The sequence below is a fragment of the Arvicola amphibius genome, chromosome 3 (assembly GCF_903992535.2).
Source record: "Arvicola amphibius chromosome 3, mArvAmp1.2, whole genome shotgun sequence".
NCBI lineage: Eukaryota > Metazoa > Chordata > Mammalia > Rodentia > Cricetidae > Arvicola > Arvicola amphibius.
The window spans coordinates 83,766,763-83,792,437 of NC_052049.1; the positions used below are offsets into that span (position 1 = coordinate 83,766,763).

Sequence of the window (25,675 nt, forward strand, 5' to 3'; positions counted from 1 at the left end):
TAGTATTAAATGTGAATGTCAAGCTTGCCGTTGGTCACAACAGAACTCCCCACAGGCAGGATGGTTTTGGCCACGCGTGCTAGTGCACACCTGAGGAGGCTGAGGCAGGGGTCCTGCTACAAGTTTCAGGCCAGCCTGAATTACATGACAAGACTGTCTCAAGACAGAGAAGCTGGGAGGTGGAAGAGGAGACAGAACAACAAAAACAACAAAAAATGTCTTCAGTGCAATGTGACAAGACGGCCCCTGGTATTCCTCAGGCGCCTGGCTTCTCCTAAAGCCTCAAGATCTGCCTCTCTCCCCCAATGCACCCCACTGCAGCCTTCCTCCTGTCTCAATCTACACTCTCATTGTTGGGGCATTCCCCTATAGACAGTTATCAGGGCTGGTGGGGGGAGGACTCCAGCAGGGGAGGAGTGCTGGTGAGCAGGGAGGACTCAGCTGGGTAGCGGTGGTGCACCCCTTTAATCCCAGCACTTGGGAGGCAGAGAGGAAAAGGATTGTAGTAGCTGCAGAGGAAGATGGTTTCTGTTTAAGGACACGAGAGGAAGACCTGTTTATATGTCAGTGGGTCAGGGAGGAAAAACTGGTGATCTGCAAATAGAGACACTAACTTTTGTGGCTGGCAGGAGTGGTTCTGGAGCAGAGGTACAAAGTTATCCACTATGGGCCTCTTAGTGACAGGGAGGCCACAGCACGGGAGCCCTGTTGTGCAGGTGGATGCGGCTGCACATGGCCAGGTCCTCTCCCGGGGCTTCTGTCTTCCCTGAGTGGGAAGTCAGGCTGGGCTCCAACACAGGGCACTGATGCTGGGCCAGTGAGATCCTGTCACAGACCAAGCACTGGGTCCTGCTTCAGAGACGGAAAACTCATGGACAGAGGGGTCCAGTGGGCGTGTCTGTGACACAGCTACTTAAACTCCAGGTTCAAGTCCCTCACCTTCCCAGTAACACCAAACACATAAATGATGCTCAGATAGTCTTTATTTTGCAGCAAGCATTTAAACCACTCTACAGACTACTCCACAATATTTAGAAAAACTCTGAGAACCCCAGGAAGTAAAAAGTCCCACTTAGCCACCATCAAAAGACCAAGCAAACATTGTTTTAGAACCTAGTTAACTGTGGTGATAAATCCTAAATGCCACAGTAGTGAGAATTCACTTAAGCATCTGGAAAAAAAAAAAACAAAAAAACCCAAAAAACAAACAAACAAAAAAAAAACAATAAACAAGGACAAAGTTCAAGGACATAGATGTACGGGGGGGGGGGGGGCAAGCCATAAGAAACCCATTACTTAAAATTAGGTTCAACCCTCTTTAGGCAGCAAGAGCCTTGAGCTTTAGGCAGATTTGTACAAAACACAGAAACTGCTTTTATTGTTGTTCCCCCCCCCCCCCCCCCGCGGCTCCATTGAGCCCTGCGATTGGCCCGGTGCTTACAGGTAGAAGAGATTATTGGCTAACTCCAAACTTGGTTCCTTATGAATGTTTTGTGCCACCAGGAAGGTCAGCTTGTGTGCATACTGGCATGGTGCAGGGACACTGATTAAGCCCTGGGGAGGAAAGGGAGTGGTAGCATTGTAGAGATAAACTTGTCTTTCAAAGCGATTTTTTTTAATTAATCACCTTTTCACCTACTGGTTACTTACCCAATAGAATGTGTCCTAAATAAATGATAACTAAACTTAGCCAACAGAAGGCAGCCCTGCCCACTGGAAACTTAAGCTCGCTGGCAAGATGGGCTGGTGGAGGCGGGGGTTTGCCTCAGTAGTGCGAGTGGGGAGATGTACGTATCCACCTAAGCTTCCTGTGATCTTGTGTTCTAGAGGGGCTCAGAGCAAGCCTGGGCCTAACGCACAGGCTTACAGGCAGACCATGACTTTTAACCTCGCCAGGGACGGTCATGCTGGCTTCACGTCTCTCATGTGTAGCACGAACTGACAAAACTGTGATCCCCAGTCTTGCCTGGGGTACTGAGTGGGATTAAAGTCCTGTGGGGACCGAACCTGGGGCTGTTGAGACGCCTCCTGCGGTTCTACTTCTTTAACTGGGTGGGCTCCTCCAACCCTGAATTTAAAGACTCATGTGTCCACTCCTTCCTGTGAAGTCAGGAGTAGGGAGCAGGAGGAGGGAAAGGACATGGCAAGTCCCAGGTGCTAATCTTTAGCGTCACCCTACTTCAGGGAACAGCTGTTACTCACCTGCCAGTTGTAGTAGAGATGGCATAGTTTGAAGGTCAGTCTCTGCATGTGGTCAGGCTTCAAGCCATTGTCATCATAGATGACGTTATAGTAAGTGGGACTAACAGTCCCCCGGTTAGTAGTCTGGCTGACCAAGTAGAAGTCATACCTGCAGAGAAACGGGGGAGTGGAAAAAGGGGGTCACAAAGCAGGGTCAAACTGAAACAATCCACTATGCGTGCGTGTCAGTCTGGGGGCTGGGAGGTTCGTTAGAGAGCCAAGCACTGGCTGTGTGTGCAAGACTGAAGCCCTGAGTTGGGTCCTGCAGCATGCATGTCTACAAACTCTGACGTGGCTGTACGCCTGTCTTCAGTCTCAGCACTGGGCAAGTAGGGACAGCCCAGCCAATCCCTCATCTCCAGATGCAGTGAGAGACCCTGTCTCGACCAAGAAGGTGGAGTGCAATCCAAGACATCTGCTATCGAACTCTGGCCTCAAAATGAGTGTGCATATCTGTGCACACACGCACAGACCCACATACAGATACACACACACACACACACACACACACACACACACATCAGTTTCCCAGTGACACTTGCCACTCAGTGCGTGTTGCTTCCGAATCCACAACAGTGCCAAGCGGGGGGTTCTTCATGGTGCGGTCTGTCTCAGAGAAGAACCGCAGCAGGCATCTCTTCCTCACCACAACCACTGAGAGTCTGCAGCTGCCGCCGCTGCTGCTGCCAGTGCTGCTGCTGCTGCTGGTGGTGGTGGTGTTGCTGCTGCTGCTGCGGCTGCTGCTGCAACCGAAAAGGTGGAAATAAGGGCACTGAGGCCCAGCCCAACAGTCCCGGGTCTGTCTGGTCAGTTTGTAAGAGAAACAAACGGAAATTCATTCTAAAAACACCGCAAATTCTCTAGACAGACATACAATTATTTTCAGTTAGGGTCTATTTGGATTGGTAACAAAAAAGAAACTGCCAGTTTGGCTGTAGCTGCGGGTGGCACTGCCAGTATGCTGTCTGGCTTTCCCACTGCTGTACCAGGAATGGCTGGAGCCTCGGACTTTCCTCTGTAGCTGGAGACCATGGAGCTTTTGCTGACCATGATGGGAGTGTGTCCACACCCAGATCTGCGTTGCCTGGGAATTAGATGATGCCTAAGAATTTTGAGACCCAGTGTGAGAGCATTGTCCTTGCTGTTTCCCATTCTAGGATTTCCCTTGCATCCTCCCTCCCACATAAATCACTGAAGAAAACTGCTCACGACAACACCAGATGTAGCAGTAAAAAATGACCAGGGTAGCTCATGATCAAGACATTCTGGCTTCTGCCTGCAGAGAGACTCTGCATGATCAAGACAGTCTGACTCCCTCGCCCCTGTTCATGACTTATCTGGGTACTGGTGGCTGTATCAGAACCTCTGTCTCTGTGTTAATTTCAGAATCACAGCTCCCCATCCCCAGGGGAGCATTAGTACATACACAGCATCTTTGATATCCTGACCCTTGCAAGCTCTTGGGAACACTCTGCAGCCGCTCACCTCGCGATGCCTTACTCAAGCTCCCCAAAACCTTACAGCACCAGGATATTAATATTAGACCATCTGAACTACACTCCAGTCTCAGGAAAACCCGTCCACGTAGATATGGCACAGAAACACAGCAAAACTTCACTGCCTAAAAAATAAGTCATATTCACAAAGCACTCGTTCAGGATCACGGCCGTACATGTTGTGAGTGTCAGAGACAGAGAGGGAACAGAATACCTAGATCCTGGCCGTACATGTTGTGAGTGTCAGAGAGAGAGGGAACAGAATACCTGGCACCTGAGCTGCACTCAGCCATGCTGCTCAGCAGCTGCGGGATTTCATATTCCAGCACTGCCTTCAGCTGCCCGTTCCCAACGCCATCTCGGTACACGATTATCCGCGAAGGCAAATCATGGTTGTGCTTGTACCACTTGTTGAGAGCTCCTGGAGAGTGTTAATGAGAAAAGAGTTATCCGTCAGGGCTACCAAAAATAACCTCACGTTTAAGTAACTTTGCTTTTTCAGACCACGGTAAAATGAGAAGACTTAGTTTTGAGTTGTATCTGCAATAACATAAAAATGGCTAACAGGACTATTCCTTTATCTCTGCTATTTGAGCAGTCACAAGGGTTTCTGTGGCATAACACACTCTTTAACATATTTCTTTAGCCAAATTTGAATATTGAAGTGAGAAAACAAAATTTAATTCACGCAAGTGGACAAATGCCTAAAACCAAATTAACACTAATTCAACTTAAGTCTTCGAATCTGCTCGAGACAAGCTGGATGTGTTGGTATCGTCTTCTTCCCTAATGAGAATAAATATGAAAACACAAGGAAGTGACTCTGGAATTCTCTCAAAGCAGCTCCTCACGCCGACTCCCCATCTAAGTCTCACAGATGGGGCCTCCGGAGTCTGAACCATCTTCACCCACTCTAACCATAACCTGCCGCAGAGTAGGCACCAGATGGCAACTTCTCCACGAGAGAGGCTCTCGGTGGAACGGCTAAACATGGGCCAAGTTTCTAAATGAGGAGAAAGTCATAGGATGCAGTAATTCCTTTTTGTTGTGTAGAGTGCATAATTTATTTCAGGAGCCTTTACTGCGTAGGAAAGGGGTTTGGTTTGACAGAAGATAATCACACTTCCAAGAGCAAGCCCAACAAGGATCATCAAGTTCACTTAAAAGACATCCCAACCCCTCAGGTTTCGAGACTGGAAACCATAGATGAGAACAAGCAGATACGCGTAATGACCAATGGTAAAGGCCAAAGTGACTGGGGCTGGAGGAGGACACAGCCCCTCACTTCCTGTCTTCCCTGTCTCCCTCCAGTATACCACACTTCTGCTTGGAGCACGCCCATCCTCAGGGTGCAAGGCTGGTCTTCCTGTGCAGAATTAATGTTGCCTCTCATCCTCATTTCTCCAGTGCAGGCCTCACTCAGCCTCAAACTGTTGGCTAGGGCCACCTGTGTAGCCACACGCTCTTCACTGGGGCGCTGTGCTCGCACACACTGCGACACAAACACTACACCGTCTGTTAGTCTGTCAGTCAGCACACAGATGTGGGATCTCCAACTGGATGAGAGCTAAAGGCCGGGCATTTGCTGCCAGCAGTCTGTGGATTTGGGGTGTCCCCAGAGCCCACCCCATCAAATACCAGTCATGCAGACTTTTAGGCAATCTGCAATGTCGGCTGCCCTTCTCTGGAGAACACATCGGGAAAACCACCTGAAATAAACAAAACGCGAACGTGAAACATAACTTCCTGACCCTGCTACAACACACCCGTTAAGTCATAGACAGACGCCAGCCGCAAACACTAGGCTCCCAACTCTGCATGCTGTCTACTACAACCATACTAAATGGTCCTCTTCCTAGCCTAAAGACATCATCCTTCAGTGCTGCCACCTGCATTCAAACCCTGACCAGGAACTCCTATAGCTATGTGACCAGGACTCCAACAGCTATGTGACCTCCACACAAATCCAAACTTGGACTTCTCCACCTGCACCAAGAGAGTTTGAAGGGCAGTTGTTAGCACCTCCTAAAGGTAAGAACGGCCTGGAGCGCAGGCAGTGTAGACACAGGCCCACACCTGCACCACAAACCCAGTGTGCTAATTTAGCACATCATCTACTCATAAACTTTCAGAGATTCCTCAAGCTTGAACCCAGTCCTAGCCAGGACTCTTCAGAGTTACCATCTCAACAAGACAGCGGGTGATTTTGACAGTGGTTAATTAAAGGTACATGGGAAATGAAAGTCAAAACTTAGTGTATCAGGACATGGATATGAAGGGTCCCCCCAAAAGGTTTGAGTGTTGGAGGTTTGCTCTTCAGCTTGTGGTGCTAGGGAGAAGTGACTCTATCACAGGGTACGGTATCAGACTGACCCACAGAACCGAGCTCAACTAACAGGTAAGTGTGTCTGAGAAGTGGATGCAGGCCACTGAGGACACGCCTCTGAAAGGTATGTCTCTCTCTAGACCCAATCTCTAAGCATCTTGCTGTCTCTGCCTCCTGCTGCCCTGAGGTGAGGAGCTGTGCTGAGCGTAGACCCAGATGTTCAACCTCCTCTCAGGCCCAGAGGAATGGGGCTGGGAGACCGCCTGACACCTCCGCAGCATGAGCAGAATCGGGTTTTCCTCCTGTAAGAGCTGTTCTCAGACTTCTCACACCAACAAGAAGTGACTAACATGTTTTGCCATCATTGTCACAGTTCCCTATCTGTAATTAAGGTAACACAATTACAAAAGCATCTCAATCTCGAGTGACATCAAGATGGCAGAGCAGGTGCTTTCTCAGATCCGCTTGAGAAATGACTGATGCTCTTACAGGAATCACACACCACCTGGAATGAGTTGTGTCCGTGCAAGCAAGGTGTTTACTCTTCCTGTATCCTAAAAGTGCAGCTCCACCCTACCACTAATTTAATGGAATAAATCAAACTGCTGAGAGCAGAAAACAAAGACTTTGCAAGCAGCTGCTATGGCCTCAAAATCTATTATTTAATTAAAAATCCTGAAGCAATTTTAGGACTACAATTTAATAAGCGCCAGAAGCCTGTGCTAGGCTTTTCTACCTTTGTCCCGCCTTTAACAGCCTTTTGCATGCCCCACACATGGAGCATGTCCAAGTGCTGACAAGGAAGAGAAGTGCATGTACAGAAGCATGCACATCAGGATGCAATGCTGACGCTCCGATCTGACAGAACCCCACAGAAACCTTACCAACTAGTCAGTCATGCTCGCCATTTAATGGGTAACTATGGGGCTTGTAGGTAACTAGACAATTGGGCCTCAGCTGCAGAGGGAAAAGCAGAGCAGGTAGAACTGAAAGCTGTCTGTTTTCAACGCTAAGGTGTTTTATATAGTGCACAGAGCGCTTCTCACCCACACTACAACAACAGGCACAAGGCTTCCCAGCATTCAGGATCCAGAGATGCGGCTGGAGTAAAAACAATAACTCACCCCAGCGAACGTGTGAAATGGCTTTAAACCGAGGCTTCATTTTACTCTACTAGTGTCATGTAATTCATTAATTTAACTATCAGCATTTAAAATAGGAGTAAATGATAAAGACTGGTATGTACGTCATAAGTTCTTCAAAATGTAATTAATCATCTGGTGGAGGAGCAGGTGAGGTGGCTCAGAAGGTAAGGGCACTTAACACCAAGCCTGACGACCTGAGTTCAATCCCAGGCCCCGGATGTTACAAGGAGAACCGACTGCTGTCTTCTCCTACAGTTGTCTTCTGACCCCACACATACCATGGCATTTGTGTTTCCATATTCATACATAAATGGTTCTCTACCTTCCTAATGCTGAGGCCCTTCAATACAGTTCCTTATGCTGTAGTGACCACAGCCATAAAATTATACTACTTCATAACTGTAATTTGGCTACTACTATTAATTATAATGTAAATATCTGATACGTGACTCCTGAGAAAGGGTCTGAGAACCACTGGCCCACGCTATTAATATGTGCTACTTTAAACTTCAAAGCACATTCTAGCAATGATTTTAACATATATATACATACATATACACATACATATACATATATACTGGAGAATTTCGTGTCTGTCCCTACATGAAGGTAACGAATGGCTGCAAAGAGAGAGAATTGTTTTTCTCCAGGGTAAGCCACTGAGAGGTTATCCAGCCCAAAGCTGTCATCCCTAAACACATATTCACATAAGCAGTCCCAAAGGGACTCAGAGGGTTAGGAGGCGCTTACGGTACCTGGTGATCCTGGAGTTAATGCTGGCTACAAACCCGACAACTGCCACATCCTTGTTGAGGGCATCTCTGCAGATATCAACACCCACCACCATCAGGGACTTCAACTGTTAAATGAAGGCAGTCACGATTTAATGACATGAGCGTATTTCTCCCAAACAACGGCATTTAAAAATCTCTCCAGTTAGCACATTATTCAAGTTAAGCTATATGTCCAAGAAATCAAGCTCCAGATGGGACAGATGATTAAGCCAGAAACCAAAGAAAGAAAGATGGAGGAACATTATGATAGATACTTCACTGAAGGGCCTAACTGGCCATCTGCCTTCTGGGAGTGGGTGAGGGGCAGAGGGGAGCAAGGAAGGTGACAGTCCCTCCATCCTCTACCTGGTCAGGAAGAGCTGAAGATGAACCCCACTCCTGTTTTCCCGACTACTGGCTGAGGCTCCTCACTTAGCTATGACCACATTCGTGACGGCTGAGGAGGTACGAGCGACAGGCAGCATTGCTACTTCCCAGTTCCTCACGCATGAGGCATCTGGTGAGTATCCACCACAGTGTGGGGAGTTCAGAGAGCAGGCTGTGTTCCCTCGGGGTGCAAGGCCACTCTGAAAAGGCACAGTGTACTGGACACAGGTCCAGACAGCAGGCTTTGTTCCCTCTGAGAAGGCACACTCCGCTGAACACACGTCAAAGTAGAGACCATGGGACAGGGCTTAAAATAGCAGCCAGGAGAACCCAAATCAATCCTCCCCCAGGTCTGTGACAGCTGAGAGTCTCCCCCATGGAGTTTGTCAGCAGCTAAACAGAAGCTCCCTGAGAGGAGGGGTGCACCTCACCCCCTTTTGGAACTGCCCTGCCAAGGCTTGTGCAATGCCTATCCCAGGGGGAGCTCAACCACACACATCAGAAAGAGTGGACCACAGAGGATCACAGGTTTACACGCCCATTGTATTAACAGCTAGAAGCAATTTGGATCCAACTGAAAGTATGCAGGAGACACTTGTGCACTACTTGCACACACCACACCAATAAATTCTCTAAGGAAACTGGGCATCTTTGGATCTGAGAACTAACCCTCTGCCCCCAAGCTATCAACGGGCAACTGAGACACTGGGATCACAGGATACTATCGCTAATAGGATCTGGAAACTATTGGTCATGAAAAAGGAAACTGTGCCGGTCCTCACCGGAATCTCCACGGCCCAGAGCTCGCCGCCAAGTTTGCAGGTCATCTGCATGGCAATCTTGGTGGCCACACTCATCATCATTCCTTGCTTAGTCAGGGTCCGGGACAGCACACACTGGCTTGGGATCGGGCAGTCAGAGCTCAGGTATTTTTTAATGGAGTCATAGTAGTTCTTCTGATTAGAAGGCAGAATGCACATCACCTAAAAGCAAAATGACACCAGATCAAACCCAGCCGCCTCCACTTTTGAACAGCTTATGTGCAGCATGTAAGTGTAGGTTCTGCAAACATCCTGGAAGCTGTTTAAACATTCTCCGTCTCTGAACAGGTCTGGTAGGAGAGTCAGGACAAAAGCATGGGTTCTCCAGATACCGTCTGCCCTATGTGCCCAAGAAGCAAAAGCAAACATGGCTGTGGATCCCTTAAGTTGACATGGAGCCATTGATAAATGAATCTGTACCACTTGAAATGCCATTTCACTTGGCCAGTTTCCCTCCAATTGTACCCATCACCCTGGCAAAGTCAGCTAGCTACACGGGTATTCAAGCTATAGATACAGCCATGATTGCTCTTCATCCTCTCCTGAACTGAATAGTCTCCTCAAACCTCTTTCTTGCATGCTCTTTCTCCAAGGGTTAGCTGGCCACCCTGTGGTTCTTGTTTTTAGGACATTTGTATCAAGAGCAGTCAAGAGTAAAGGGCACCCTGTAACATACACTCAAAGGGTTCCAAAAAATCCAACAGGAAATGCCAGGAACTCTGGGTTCTGAGAAAGATAATGAGTTTTTGTGCAAACAAATGTTTGCACTTTTCTTCACAGTTTTATGTTCATTGAATTTAATGTTCTTAGAGTGAGAATTATCTTCATTTAATATACTATCCATTGACGTGTGTGTGTGTGTGTGTGTGTGTGTGTGTGTGTGTGTGTGTGTGTAGCAGACAGAGAAAACCACAGCGGTCTGAAGGGAAACTGAACAGTTATGCAGGCAATTGGATGGCTCAGCTGTGGGGGCCCAGGTCTGAGAGTTGAGTAAACTACAAATTTTTGCTGGGCGGAGGTGGCACACGCCTTTAATCCCAGCACTCGGGAGGCAGAGGCAGGCGGATCTCTGAGTTCAAGGCCAGCCTGGTCTACAAGAGCTAGTTCCAGGACAGGCTCTAGAAACTACAGGGAAACCCTGTCTCGGAAAAAAAAAAAAAAAAAAAAAAAAACAAAAAAAACCTACACATTTTTATTGCAAATGGAAAGCTTTGTACTAACAGGGAGGCCAGTATTAACTTTCCTGGAATGTGATAAAATCATGCTTAGGCCCCAGTCTGCAAAGTCAGCTATACATGCATGCAAAGAAGGAATGGGCACACATACACATATACACAGGCAAACACACATGCAGGCAAGCAAGAACCCATGCACACATGGGTGTGCTTACAAATGAGTAGGCACATACACAAGGGCATGCACACACCACATACACATGGGTACACACACACACACACACACACACACAGTCAAGCAAGCATCAGCTTCGGCCTCCAGGTCTCTGCCCTGCTTGAGCTCCTGTTCTGACGTCTTCAGTGATGAACTATGATGAAGAAGCATCAGCCAGACAAGCCCTCTCCTCCCCAGGATGCTTTGTTTCAGCACAGCAATAGTAACCCGACTAAGACAGACAGTATGTGCAGAACTTTTTTTAAGACTTCAGACATAAGAAAGTATAAATATTGTGCATCTAAAACCCAGAGCAAAAGCCACACTCACCAACTGCACATCAGGGTCAACGTGGAGCTGGATGGCTCGGAGGAACGCTGCCGGTCTTTCGTCTACTTTTATGCTACATGGAAAGATTAATTGTGCTTTAGTAACATGTGATCATGGGGTATTAGAAAAAATACTGATGGGCTCTTCAACAGACCAGCTACTTTATGAAAAAAAATCCTTAGAGAAAAACGAGAACCTCTCCAATCTAGTTTCTCCAGTACATAATATGTCAAAATACTCAAGACCATTCGGTTAGCATATTAAAATTGGTAAAAGTAAAAATTTTCTCAATTGTACAGAATCCCCTTAGTTAATAGTTTTACTATTCAAAAATGGGTTAAACATGAACTTCTGAAATTTCAAACCCATAACTTAAAATGTCTGAAGCAGGACTGAGATTTCCAAAATGCCCCAGGAATCAATTAATGGCCAAGATTTTGACTAATCCACACAAATCCCAAAAGAAGTGGTGGCAGTCATGTTTGTCCTTCCCTAGGGACAGCCTGTCAGTCAGCAAGTATTTTCAATTACATAATTGTGTCAGGAGCCAGAGGTTACAAAAACGATCCCTACATATGGGCATTGGCCAGTCTAGTCTCTGTACATGAAATAAAATTATCTGCTCCCCACAGGCAATGGGGAGGGGGAGAGAGGAAGAATCTTGATGCTCAGTAGCCTCAGTGCAGGAGGCCCAGCACATGGCAGGCCTCCTGCCCTCTCCCAACAGCCACCTGAAGGACTGCAAGCCTTTCTTCAGTAAGTCAGTGGTTTGGACTTTTCCAATGCAGACCCTCACCCCCCAGCTCAGACACAGGTGTTGGCACCAGGTAGACATTTTAGATGAAAGAGGCCAGGCATGTAACTCAAGCAGGGAAATGATACTTCACAGATGAGAAAAAGTGGAATAAAATAAATGTTTCCACATAATGAAAGTCCAAAGTCATAAGGGCACAGGCTTGCTCGCTGAACCTGTGTGACCCACAGACTGCTCGAGCAGCCCAGGTTTGCTGACTGTGACTTCGACTTCTCTCCTGCTATGTTAAACCCCAGCGTAGAGACACCAGAGAAAGGGAAACCCAAATCTGATGATTTGTCAGCAGATTCGGTGAGAAGAGGAAAATTCTAATGTGGTGTAAAAGGAGACTTTGGGAAGAGCAGTGGCTTTGGATGCTGTATATGCTGCTGACATAATTAATTAGTGTTTGCGGAGCAACTTCCCACCACCACCCGGTTTGAAATGAATGGTTTATAGATATGCCAGGCATTATTTTAAACTTTCAAACCGAATTAATATACACAAAAAAATCAACGTATTCTCACATTTTGGGGTAGCTCACATTAAACCCCATGGGACCGCCAACTCTCCTCAGGCAGCTCAGGAGGCCTTCGATCAGGTTCTCAGCCCTGCTGCAGCATATGACCAACCATCTGTTCAAAGGCTCAGAACTCAAAATTCTGTAGGAGCGCATATCCTTGGACCAATCAGCAGCAGACGCGGGGTGACACTGAGGAAAACCAAGGTCCCAAAAGGACCAAGAACCATTTAAGAACACTTGTCACAAGAACAGCTACAAGCTACGGGTGAGACACTATGCCTCTCACAGGACACACGGGTTTCCTGGATGCAAAGGCATCAGGAGTCAGGCAAAGTCTGATGGGTCCTGTGTAGGTCACCGTGGATGTGACATACTGCTGGTGTCAGACTGAAAAAGAGATCTCGGCGTTCCCTTCCACCTGTTTGTCCTTTCTCATGGACATTAGACTTGCAGGCTGTCCTCTTTGGACTTCATGCTTAGAGCATTCAAAAGGATGACTATGGACGCTCTAAAGTTCACTGTGCTCTGATAGATTAGGCCCACAGGCAGGTGAGACTATTTTAGTGAGGAACAGCTACACAGCAGAGCAAAGAGGAGGCCGATATGGTTTCATACGTGTATTTGTGTGCATGTTTATGTGTGTTCAAAGCCCCAGGGATCCAGTGCCCCTTCATCCCAGTGGGGAGGGTGCAGGTGTAACTGCTACGCCAAGCTCTCCATGGCTGCTGGGGAATCTGAACTCAGGTCCGACTGAACCATCACCCAGGGCCAAGGCCACTAGTTTCTGCAGAAGCAACGTGATGTTTCTCAGTTTTTACAACCTGAAGACTGCAGCAGAGAGAAGCACTGAGAGTCAGGTGGGAGCGAGGACAAGTTTAGAACACTTCGTCATAGCCAAGGGATTTCTTACCAAGCACTGAGTTCCAGTCACGGCCACCTGCATCAGGTGTATGGCTGGGACGGAGAGACAGGAGACAACACACAAACGGTAGGGAAGGCTGACCCCTCTATGTGCTTAAACTGGTAACCACGCTCATTCCCGTGTACGGGGAGCCCTGCTTGCTGACCTCACTGCTGCTGTTGCTCTGTGGAGACCACAGTCCAGGACAAAGTGCCTTTAGTGCACTTGAGCCTTAGGGCCTGGCTTCAGAAAAAGCACGGGTCAGGAAGCTGATAACACAGCCATCTGTAATCAAGTGGCCTCTACACTTTGACGCCCCTTTCGTTTCTTCAACCAAAGCCCAGATGAAGTGTGATTTCTTTATTCATGTCTCAGCCCACTTCTGCCCAAGCACCGTGTCCAGGGGTGAGGTCTGTGTGAATCCCTGGCCTTCTATGTGAAACTGGACAATGCCAGCTGTTAAAGTCACCCTCTCTCAGTTAGGATTTACTTGGGTGATCACGCTTGCTTGTTTTATGTACATAAGAGTGACAGCCGCTCATAGACAGCCATGTGTGATTTGCAATGGTCTGAAACAGCAATTATAAAAATACCCAAACAGCCAGGCAGTGGTGGTGCACACCTATCATCCCAGCACTCAGGAGGCAGAGGCAGTGGATCTCTGTGAGTTCAAGGCTGGCCTGGTCTACGAGTTCAGGACTGGCTCCATAGATGCTAAGAAACCCTGTCTTGAAGAACCAAAAAAAAAAAAAAAAAAAAAAAAAAAAAAAAAAAAAAAAAAAAAAGAAAGAAAGAAAAGAGAAAAGAAAAAGAAAATAAACCCCAAAAGTTAAAAAAAAAAAACCTGAACCAGGCCCATTGGATGCTGCTAAATCCACACAACTAAATTGACACCAAAGAGAAAATCAAAAGAAACTCAAAATCTTAGGACAAAGACAGGAAGACAAGCCCCATTATCCTGCTAAGTGAGCCATCATACACATTTTTCAAGCAAACCCTTCCAAATGAAAAAACCAACAGCTCACTGTGTGGTCCTGCAGCAGTATCTTCTCAGAAGGAACCACTCGGCCAGTCAGGGACAGCTGGTTTCCAAACTGCAGTCCCCAGCTCTCAAGCTCAAAGCGAGCCACTTGGTTCCTGTAAACAGTCATTTCCAGTCAGTGTTCCTCTGCTGAGGGCTTTTAAATATCACAAGTACAATATTATTGTATCATTACTGCTGAATTATTCAGGGGTGATTTTCTATCTTTTAGGGCTTCTGGCTTCTATTTCTCATGATATCTATAAAATATATAGAGATATTTATTGTGTCAACCACTGAGCCCACGAAGAACAGGAAGGGAGGGGAGGCTTGCAGTGGGGCACAGGGGTTCCAAGGCAAACCCAGTTTCACAGATGACCTTGAGCAGGCTTTCTGAAGGGCACAATGTAGATACTGTATCATACACTTGTAAAGATTAAAAATGGCAAGACGTATCATTTACCGCAGGGCTGCCTGCTGCCGCCAATGAGATACCATCCCAGAGTAAACCATTTACCAGAGAGATTATCTGGAGTTGGTATATACAGATTTCTCCTGGGAACATTTGAGTATGTTGGCTTGGGAGCAGATGGGGAAGGATGAAGGATGGGAGACAGGGATACAGCTTTATCTTCCAGACGAGACACTGCTGTGGGATGCCCCTCTGAACGCTGTGAATACATTTTATCACCATGGTTAATAACGAAGCTTCGTTGGCCTATGGAAGGACATAATACAGCTAGGCAGAGAAACTAAACTGAATACAGGGAGAAAGAAGGCGGAGTCAGGCAGATGTCATGTAGCCATCAAAGTAGCAAGACGTGAGGTAACAAACCACGAGCCTCATAATAAAATATAAAATAATAGAAATGGGTTAATTTAAGATGTAAGAGCTAGCTAGAAATATGCCTGAGCCTTTAGCCAAACAGTGTTGTAAGTAATATAGTTTGTGTGTGATTATTCAGTCTGGGCAGCCAGGAAATGAAAAAGCAGACAGTTTACAAACCATGGCTGCAGTACACGTGAACCCACTGTGGGGTGGCTACCTGTACTAGACTAGTCTATCAGTGTGGACAGGAGAGGAGCTCAGGGGCCTTCACTCCTCCTCCTGGTGTCTTGGGCAGTCAATGGCTGCTGGGAGAGGGAATCATCTTCCTCAGTGGCATAGACACTGGTGAATTGTCCTTGATCAGATACCCACACACACTTCTGTAGGCAATGCAAACTAAACACAATGGGACACCAGAAAGGCGTGGAGGTAAGAGGGTTTCCGTGGGACAGACAAGAACAATAACAGGGGGCTATGATCAAAGAACATTATATATGCATATATTTTATGTAGTTGAAATTATTAAGAAATAAGTATTTTTAACACAAAAAAATAATTTAGCTTCAGAGAACTCATAGGCTACTCTTCGTGGGAGGAGAACTGAGGAGGTCAGCCTTATCAAGAGAACCTGTGGCCTGTACCTCTGGATGTCATCCACAAGCCGGGCCAGCTGCTGCTGCCGCGCCATAGGACTGAGCCGAGTTTCTTCAGCCACTGCCTTCATCAGGTGGAAATCTGAGGTCGCCTGGCTAGACATGCCTGTGAGAGGCAAGCAAAGCGATGCAGAGGATGAAACAGACAGAAGGGCTGGTCCCCTTGGGCAAGATTCCCATTCAAATTAATAAGATGACAGAGCACTGCACAGAGGGAGGGAAGCCTGGGGTCATTACAATTCTCATAGTGAGTGTGGTGGCACACAAAAATTCTGGGCCAGGCTGGGCTGCAAAGTGAGTACAAGGCCAGTCTTAGTTACTTGGTGAAACTGTCTCCTCTCTGTAGTACAATGTTTTTGCTCTTTTCTCTTCTGGCAATTTTTTTTCTTTTCATTTTTGAGGGGTCTACCACCCAAATAAATCACATACAGAGGAGACTTATTCTTAGTTATGAGTACCCGACCTTAGCTTGGCTTGTTTCTAGACAGCTGTTCTTATCTTAAATTATCCTTTTGCCTCTGGGCTTTTTCCTTTTCTCACTTCTGTAAATCTTACTTTCACTCTTCCTCCATGGCTGCCTGGGTGGCTGGGTGGCTGGGTGGCTGGGTGGCTGGGTGGCTGGCCTTTGATGTCATATTCCCTCATTGCGCCTCCTCTTCCCCGGTTCTCCTATTTGTTCTGTCTGCCAGCCCCACCTATCCTTGCTCCTGCCTTGCTATTGGCCGCTCCGTTCATTATTAGGACCGTCAAGTGTTTTAGACAGGCAAAGAATCACAGCTTCACAGAGTTAAACAAATGCAACATAAACAAGAGCAATACACCTAAAAATAATATTCCCCAACACCCCTCTCTCTCTCAAAGAAGTTTTGGGCTGGAGAGGTGACTCAGTTGTTAAGAGCACTTGTTACTCTTCCAGAGGACCCAGGATTGATTCTCAGCACCCCAGCTTATAACCATATGTAACTCCAGTCCTGGGGAATCCAATACCTTTTCTGACTGCCTTGAGCACCAGAAACACATGTGATGCACATAGGCAAATCAACTGTGTACATAAAACAAAAAAATAAATAAATTTGGGGGCTGGAGAGATGGCTCATCAGGTAAGAACACTGGCTCAGGCAGGCTCTACGACACAGTGAGAATTGCTTTTTGGAAACTGGTGGATGAAGAAACTAAGGGTCATTCTGATCTCAACAAAATAGCCTGGTCCAAAAAAAAAGAAATGTCACACATGATTTCTTTGACTCATAAACTTCACAAACACAGCAAAAAGCAGCTCGGCCTCTGGAAATTATGCAGAGGCTGCTCTGAGATCAGTCTACAAGCAGATTGCGTGTAGAAAAGAGGTCCCAAAGGACACGTCCTCCCCCCAATCGCCTTGCTATTGTTTACGCCACTTAAAGGGCCCCTTGTCCCTAGCTACACAAACACTTGGCATTTAGCTATCTTAAGGGGAGGCCAGTGGAGCTCACACATAAAGCTTACCTGTGAGAAAGCAGAGCTCCGGGATCAGGTGGACCATCCGAGGCTCCGTGTTATCATTCCTCTTTCTTTTCAGCAGACTAACAAGCACTGGCTGATTTAGGTCAGATAAAGTAATATTGTATTGCTATAAAACACAAGATAAATGAGAGGACAGCTAATGTGGATACAGAGCTGAGGGGCATCCTCGGTTACATCAACACCCCCCCCCCCAATGAGTCACTAAGTAAATCTTTCTACTACTCCTTACAACTTTCTTTCCAGGACTCATTCTTTTCGACCTTTAATTATCATTTATTTTTAATTACATTTTAATTTAGTGTACTATGTGTGTATGTTTGTGTGCGTGTAAATGCATCTAAATCACAACACAGCCGGGTAGTCTGTTATCTCCTTCCATATGTGGATCCTGAAAATTCAAATTCAGATCACCGAGGCTTGGCAGACAGCGTCTTTACCTGCGGGGCCATCTCCCTGGCCTTTATTACCCTTTAGATTGTAATGCCACTCTTAAGACTTAATCCCCTGCTTCCTCTGGGTTTCCTCCAGATTCAGAACAGCCCTCAGCTGTCTATATACACACTATGGCTGAAGCATATGCCCATGGTTCTAGGCATGGAAACTCACCTTAGCAATGTCTACACACAAGCTGCAGGCAAAGGCTACAGTGTACTCAGTTTCCCGAAAGAACAAGGGGTCTCTGATAGCCAGGATGGCACTATCTAGCAGGATGGTAGAAGCAACTCAGAAATGACAAGGGGGAATTTGATGCCCAGCTTTTCTGTCCACTCATCCTCTGTGATGAGGATGCTAGCAGTTTCCAGGTGAAAGAGTCAACCGCTGTGTGGTTTACCATGCATGAGTCCTCAGGGGCTGGCTGGTCACACTCCTCTCTGTCCCCTTCCTAAACTTGAATTTCACCTTGCCCAAGGCCCATTTCCAAAGGAAATGACTAACTTCCAGGAAAACTAATGACAGGGCTAGAATTATACAATTACAGCTACAAAACACCTCGGTGTTGGGAATATTATTTTAAGGTGTGTTACCTTTGTTTATGTTGTGTTTAACCCTGTGAAGCTGTGATACTTTGCCTGTCTCGAATGCCTCATGGTCTAATAAAGCTCTGAACGGCCAATAGCGAGGCAGGAGAGAGGTTAGGCGGGGCTGGCAGGCAGAGAGAATATACAGAAGGAGAAACCTGGGAGAAGAGGTTTGGAGGAGGAGTAGACCGAAAAAGAGGAGAGCATCAGAGGTCAGCCATTCAGTTACACAGCCATCTGCGGAGTAAGATTAAGATTTACAGAAGTAGAAAAGGGGAGAACACAGGGGCCAAAGGGTAGGTGGAATAATATAAGTTAAGAAAAGTGGGCAAGAAACAAGCCAAGCTAAGGCTGGATGTTTGTGAATGAGAACAAGACTCGATGTGTGATTCATTTGGGAGCTGGGTGGCAGGCCCCCCAAGAGTCCAAACATCAAATTACAACACCCAGGAATTATGTTTTACTGATCATCACAATTATAACTGAGGGCATAATATGCAAACTTTTCTCTAGTCCAATAAGGACCTTTATTCTTTAAGATAAAAACCAATTCAGGAATCTGGGGTCCCAGTCACAAGCACAGCAAATGCTGGGAGAAAATGCTCAGAGAAACCTTCCTTGAAAGCGCTTCTACAGAACTTCACTGGTTCAGTATAGGAGGCTGGAACACTTTCTTCCTCTCAGGAACTAAGGTGGACACAGAAACCGAAGAGAAACAGCCCTTGACTTTTCTGATGACTACATTATCACGTGACAGGGGACAGACAAAGCAGCGAGGAACCAGGCAGTTCCTGAGGGCTCCACAGTAGCAGGGCTGGGAATGAACCCTTCACTCTGTGCCACATCACAGGGTGCTGGGCTTGAGCTGGTAAGTCAAGGGAGCTTCATGAAAGGGTCCAACTCCAAGAACAGAGAAAAGTCAAGAGTAATAGAATCCTACAGAACAGCTCTGCCAAAACCCGAGCCACTTCAGGAAGAGGGTTTTCTACTCGTGGTACAAGGCCAAGTATTCCTGCCGTGGCTGTCCAAAGGTAGATTTTTACCTTCTCCCTGAACCCAATTTTCTGAGAATTTTCCGCTTTGAAACTAAATAGAAATTTAGCCTGCATTTCCTGGTTCAGAAAGTAGGACGTTTGAAATCCAACATGATTCTGTCTCATTTCCTCCTTAACTATACAGAGATGCCAATTCACCACAGGAAAAAGGAACGGGTATTTCCACGGTGCCCCTTTTAGAAAATGACAGGTCCTAAAATACATTTGCTTGAATAAGAACCAATTTACTGATGTGGTGCAGAAACCCAGCCATTTAACAGAGTCCAGGTTTAGAGCACAAACTCAGCCCATATTATGCACGAGACACCTTACAAGCTACCATGCAATCAGCATTCCAAAAGCCTCCGGTGCTCTAAAGAAAATGTGCCCCAGAGACAATGCAATCCACTCATGCTTGCTCGCCTTCTGCATGAGTAACAGCAAAGTCAGGAAGCTTGTCACAGAGCAGGCAACCCTTGATTCTGAAGCGACAGCCTGACCTAGGGACAGAAGGGAAAGGTGCGGTGGCTTCAGGCAGGCATCTCGAAACACGCACAGAGACTAGGACATTTGTGACGAGCAAGTAGACAGGGGTATGACAAGATGGCTGAGTCGGGCTGAGGGAGATGAGTCTACAAGTTGGATGGGCCACGCTGTGATTCTACAGAGATGAGGAAGAGGAGGGTAGCAAGGGTCTCCACCACCTGCCTGCGCACACAGCGTGCCGACATTAGGCTAAAGGCACTGGCTGCTCTACCGCCGTGCTCACTCTTACACTGCACCATGGTGGTAGGCATGGCTCCGTAATAGTGAGCTTAGTTAGGTCCCTCACTGAGCTCTTGAGTGTAATGTTTGGCTTAAGGTACACAGAGCCGTGGCCTTCTCATTCCTAGGCTTTTGTGATAAACACACCCCTGGGCAATATTTACAGAAAGCTTTCTCCAGTGGCGGAGATAGGAGAGACGTGAAGGAAGGAGAACACATTACCTACCCTCGTGGGGCCCCACACTAATGCGGTGGACTAGGCTAGGGAGGTCCCCAGAGAGAAGGTGATGGGAAAGGTGGAGAGCTCATCCCGGGGCAGCTCGTTGAGGAGGTGAGGGATAGAGGAGGAGGAAGAAAGCAAATGGTCTTCCAGCTGCAATGCACACTCCTAAGAAATGAGGGAGTGAGAGGCCCGACGGAGACTGCCGTGGGACATTCAGGCAAATAAACACTCAGGGAATGGAAGTGAGTGTGCAATGCAAAAATGGAGCCAAGGCAAAATGACTGGATCTGAGCAGACTCGAACTACGACCGAGAGAGCACCATAGGATGTAGGAGCCCTAGATTGTCCTTAAGGAGCCATAGATGGCCCTTAGGAAGGAAGAAAACAATGTCAAAAGAGACTGACACAGATCAACCTGAAACTCAGAGAAGAGTCATAAAGGATGTGCCCAAGGGGTCTGATGGGTGGCCATAGATGTTTAATATCATCGTAATATACAATACAGCACTGTTAATGTAGTCAGCCTTCCCCGTCAGCGTGGATGGCAGGATGCATTCCCCCTGTCTGGCTGTGACTTTCTCCTCCAGTCAGTCTCTCACCTCCCTCCACTCTGCCCTTCCTGGCTTCTGGCAACTTCTGTTGCACTACACTAGCAAAATCAATGAGGCCAACTGTTTCAGATTCTGAGAAAAACTGTAGCATGCGTCTTTCTGTGCCTCGCTCCTTTTATTTAACACAATGATCTCAGGAACACAAGGTATAAATGTCCCAAATATACACCGTGGAGATGTGTTAACTATCTACCTATGAAAAAGCAAAATAATTACTGACAAGTAGGGGAGAAAAGAGCCACTGAAAGCCACTTAGGCTAAGAAAGGGTGAGTGACTTAGCCCCTCATGGTGCTATTTCTGCAGAAACAGAGCCAGATGCATGACCAGTGGCGCTTACAGGAGGAGGAACTGAAGAGGAAATGGCAGCCACCACAGCCATTTTCCGGAAGTGGCTAAGGAGGGAAAAGAATGTTCCCGGGAGATGTGTGAGGGTCAAGACTGCTTTCTGTTTAACTCCTCTGTGGGATTGGAGAGGCCTAAATGATTGCAGAGAAAACTCCCCGGACTCCTGGAAAGGGAAGACAACAGATCTGTGAAAGACCAGGAGCTTCCAGAGGCAGCAAGAGAGTCTGCCAATGAGTTGCACCTAAGTGTCTGCTATGGAACAGGAACCCAGGTGACAAATCAAGGTGTCCAAAATAGTTCAAAGCAGCCAGACAGTGGTGGCCCACACTTTTAAAACCAGAACTGGGGAGGCAGAGTCAGGCGGATCTCTGTGAGTTTGAGGCCATCCTGGTCTACAGAGCCAGGGCTGTTACACTGAGAAAAACAAAACCAAAAAAAAAAAAAGTTCACAGGCAAGAGAGAGGGCAGACCCTGCCCCCAGCAATGAAGCAATGAATGAGTTCAGGGATAGCAGGCTTTCTGGATCAGCACCACAGGCTCCCAGGAGACACGCTGTTTAAGAACTGAAGGTTCTCCAGGAATTATCCAGGAAGAGGAAGCAATATTCATGAACACGCACAAGTCAGAGGCTGAGTCAGGAGCCACAAAGGCCAGGATTCCATACCCACAATGGTTTGGGAGATAGGGGTGGGGGTTACCAGGTCAAAACACCACAGGATGCTTACAACTGTCACTTAAGGCGGTGAAGTCATGGAAACATTAAAGCTTGGCCGTAACATGATCAGATATGATTTTAAGACCAATTACTACAGAAAGAAAGAATATAGGAGCCAATCTAGAGACAGTGAGGGTGGACAAGGGGACAAGAGGATTATGTGGGAGGCGGACTTGCCCTGGCAGGTCCGGGAATTTTCAGGAAGAGTACTGTGGTCCACATTTGTGAAATGGCCCCACAGACGCCTGTATCTGAACATTTGATACCCAGCTGGAAGCGGTGCTTTAGAAGGTTGTAGGAGCTTTGGGAGGTGGAGCGACATGAAGCAGGTCACAGGGGTGGGGGCAGTCCTGAGGTTTTATAGTCCAGCTCCATGTCTGGTTCATTCTGCAGTATGACCAGCCAGCTTCCTACCCTTCCCAGTATCCCCCAACCCACTTCTTCCTCACCACAGAGGAACTGTAAACCAGAAGAAACCAGTCTCCCTTCCCACTGTTCCTTGTAGGAAAGGTCACAACCATAAGAAAAGTAATTTAAACAGAGAACATGGTCTCTAGGTTAAGAAGGGAGGCAAGAAGCACGCCTACCTGCTTGTAGTAATCCATGTACGTGATCTCAGAGCCGTCCCGCTTCTGAAAGGCTTGTGTGGGCTTCACAGACCAGTCGATGTCGTCAATACGGTATGTTTTGTTGTTGTATCTGGTAAATTTGAGACACTCTGAAAACACTTTGCCAGATCACCCTTAGCGTGTATGGCTACCACACCACAGTCTTGAGTTAACTCAAAATACAAAATCCACTCCCGAGGTTACGGAAGACACGCTATAAACATAGTCACACCTTTGTACCACACAACCAGCTCCTAACCGAGGAGAGTGTGGGTTCTTCAGATTTCTGCAATCTAACTAAGGTGCTCGGCAAGTCAGAACCCACAGTGTTTGTTCCACTGACAGACTCTAGTTCCAGGTAAAGTCATTCTTAAATTCCCAATGATGGAATCCCATTTGGCTTCCTGACCCTTCTCTGGGGTCATATATCAACTCCCAGATAGTCTTCATGATAAAAAAAAATACCAATACATCTGGCCAATCACACAATTCTGGAATCCTGATGATATCTCATCTTGGACTGACCCTCAGCCGAACAAGAACCAGTGAATGACCTAGACCATTCTAAGCTCCCTTTCTCTTCAGCACTATGATCGCCTGTGGCCTGGCCTGCAGCAGAAACCTCCAAGGCAGGTTTCCCAGAGCTCCTGGTCCCGTAAAAGGTGTCTCCAAGAGTGTGGGAGGCTAAAGCATCAGAATATACACGGGAGAGCAGAGGAAGCATTCCTGTGCCCGGCAAAGCGAAATCCAGCCTGGCCGCCCCTCTGTTGCTCAGCCCAGGAAACCAGCTCTAAGATGACATTCCAGACCAGGCTAGTCAGTCACTGAGATGGTCCAGAAAGGAAATCGGTCTTTGACAAGCTCCTGAGAACCCAGGAAGATTCCTAAGCTGCCAAAGTTTGATTTGGCTCAGTGTTCAATGAGGGTGAACTGCACTGCTAAGTCGCCCAGCTTGCAAAGGCGAGAAGCATGTCCTTTGTCTAAGAGGCCTCGGAATCTCAAGGGGGCTGCAGCAGAGCACACATTCTGTCTCGTAAACAACAGAATGACCATGAAGAGATGGGTTCCAAGCAAAGCCCGACAGGGAGTGGCCAGGGGAGGGGGATGGTTCTCAAAGAGTGGACAGAGCTGGGTTTGGGGAGGCAGAGTAGTGAAAGGGGAACCGGACACTGGGAACCAGGCAGACCCACTGGAACCGCCCAGTGCAGGCTGTGGAGGGCCAGGATGACAGGATATATCATAGTCTTATTGACTTGGGTCGGTTCAGAAATCAGAGGCAACCACAAGAACAGACAGGATTGCACAGGGGCAAGCCAACTGACACCCCCCTTCACCCCCCAGTACTCTGGTCAATGTGATAGGGATACTCTGGATCCCAAACACCCCTAAATGTGCATTCTAGGTAGCAGTCAGGGGCCAGCCCTTACCGGGTGAGGACAATGAGCCCCACCAGCTGTTTCTGGCACATCTCGGTGAAGTGGGACGTGCCGGCTCTGAGGCAGAGATCAGTCATGAATTCCAGAACGGTCTCATTTCGCAGGACTTTGTAGCTCACGTCAGCATTCAACAGGAGTCTGCTTTCAAAGTGGGACACAGAAATGGCAAAGCCAGGCCACAGGGACAATCTTCAAAAACAAATAAAAAACAAACAGTACTGAATATTTAAAATATACTGCCGGAAAAACCTACAGTGACTAACGCAGTGAGCTTTCATTCTAGGTCTCTGGAGATCATGGCTTTGTTGTTATTGTTGTTGTTGTCTTTTTCTTTTGTGTCATTTAGATGATGCGGCGAAGATTGGAAATAACCAAAAATAGTCCTTTTATAATTATTCAATTTTAATACAAAGGGAGATAAGGGAACTTACAGAACCAAGGGTCCAGCGGAGCCGAAGGTGAGCGCGGGGCAAACGAACGGGGCACCTTCCGGCTCCCCAATCCTATTTAAGGGGCATCGCTACCCCGCTGGAGCAGCCACGCCCCTGAACGCAGGGATTGGGCCAGCTGCCCCAACATCTCCCCTTTTTTGTCTAAATAAGACAGATTCAGAAACCAAATACAACTATATACAATGGGAACTGATCATATAAAATTACAAAAAGTAAACAATATCAGGCGAGAAGTATATAACGAAGAATTTTTCTAATCACTCTACTTTGAGAAGTCTAAATAATCTAGAAGGTAGCTACCATTATCTAATCTTCAACCCCATCAAAGATCTGAGAAGGAGAGTAAAATTACCAAAGCAACCAGGAAGCACAAACGAGAAACTTCCAAAATGTGCAACAGAAGACAGAGACAATTGACTACCTGGGCAACCACACGAAGTCTTGATAGCAATGTTGAGGCAACCAACTTTGGCTGAGGCCTGAAAAAAACCTGACATACCATTATACAATGGCAAGGAACCTTTAGTAGAACTATCCTATCCTGTCTTGGCAAGATAAGACAATTCTGTTTTATCCACTTATGGATATTTTGTACTTTAGTCAGTAATGGAGGTATGGGCTTTTCTTTGCCCCAAGGCCAGTTCTGCCAAGTAGAAGACAAACTCCCAGTGGAGTGTCTTTGGTGCTCAACGTTCTCTCGGGAGTAGAGCATTGTTGCCAGGAGTGATTGTGTCTCATAAATACAAAACTGTAGGTTAGATTAAAGGCCATGTTCTACAGTTCTTCAAAGAGGTTGAAGATTATGCTATCTATACTAAATACAACCTCTATGTGTCTAAAAAACCTGATTGTCCTAAATATAAATATGACCAACATATAATTCTCAACACTTATGTAACTGTATGACTAATAGAATAGACGACTGTGCAAAAAATGAAGACAATGATTTCCAAATGTAAACAGGGTCCTTACATAAATAATATCTGAGGTAGAAATGTACAGTGCAATATGGTAAACAATGTCAATATAACAATTGTTTCAAACAGAGGTAGTATCATACTCTCATACAATGTTCAACATATCAATATACAAGAATCAACACACTACAGATTGGCGCTCCAACGTGGTGACTAAATCCACTTAAAAACCCGAGAGGGCTTTAAATAAAGGAGAGAGAGAGTTTAACACAGCTTTTTGCTGTTTGCCTGGACGTGCCGTAGAGAGATTTCCTGTTTTGGCAATAGCGGCAGAGAAAAAGCTGAGTCATTTTAAAACGCGTGCGCTCGTGCTCCACCTCCCCGGCGCGGCAGGCGAGACGGGCCGGTGGTGCACCCT

The 25,675-nt window shown here is 46.8% G+C and overlaps 1 protein-coding gene across 3 annotated transcripts in view; it reads right to left on the reverse strand.

Moving 5' to 3' along the window:
• Positions 1 to 1,437: 1,437 nt before the first annotated feature.
• Piwil4 (piwi like RNA-mediated gene silencing 4) overlaps positions 1,438 to 25,675 on the reverse strand; it is a 39,403-nt gene continuing 15,165 nt past the window's right edge. For 2 of the 3 annotated variants that reach the window (XM_038323809.1, XM_038323811.1), the window contains 14 exons: positions 23,880 to 24,077; positions 22,432 to 22,543; positions 17,114 to 17,237; positions 15,617 to 15,734; positions 14,151 to 14,262; positions 12,229 to 12,413; positions 10,909 to 10,981; positions 9,151 to 9,351; positions 7,964 to 8,067; positions 5,376 to 5,446; positions 4,005 to 4,158; positions 2,784 to 2,909; positions 2,203 to 2,350; positions 1,438 to 1,554 (listed from right to left, as the gene is read on the reverse strand). In XM_038323809.1, coding sequence (XP_038179737.1) covers positions 1,438 to 1,554; positions 2,203 to 2,350; positions 2,784 to 2,909; positions 4,005 to 4,158; positions 5,376 to 5,446; positions 7,964 to 8,067; positions 9,151 to 9,351; positions 10,909 to 10,981; positions 12,229 to 12,413; positions 14,151 to 14,262; positions 15,617 to 15,734; positions 17,114 to 17,237; positions 22,432 to 22,543; positions 23,880 to 24,077 — 1,843 coding nt within the window. The remainder of the gene's footprint in view (positions 1,555 to 2,202; positions 2,351 to 2,783; positions 2,910 to 4,004; positions 4,159 to 5,375; positions 5,447 to 7,963; positions 8,068 to 9,150; positions 9,352 to 10,908; positions 10,982 to 12,228; positions 12,414 to 14,150; positions 14,263 to 15,616; positions 15,735 to 17,113; positions 17,238 to 22,431; positions 22,544 to 23,879; positions 24,078 to 25,675) is intronic. The other variant, XM_038323810.1, reaches the window with a different exon arrangement.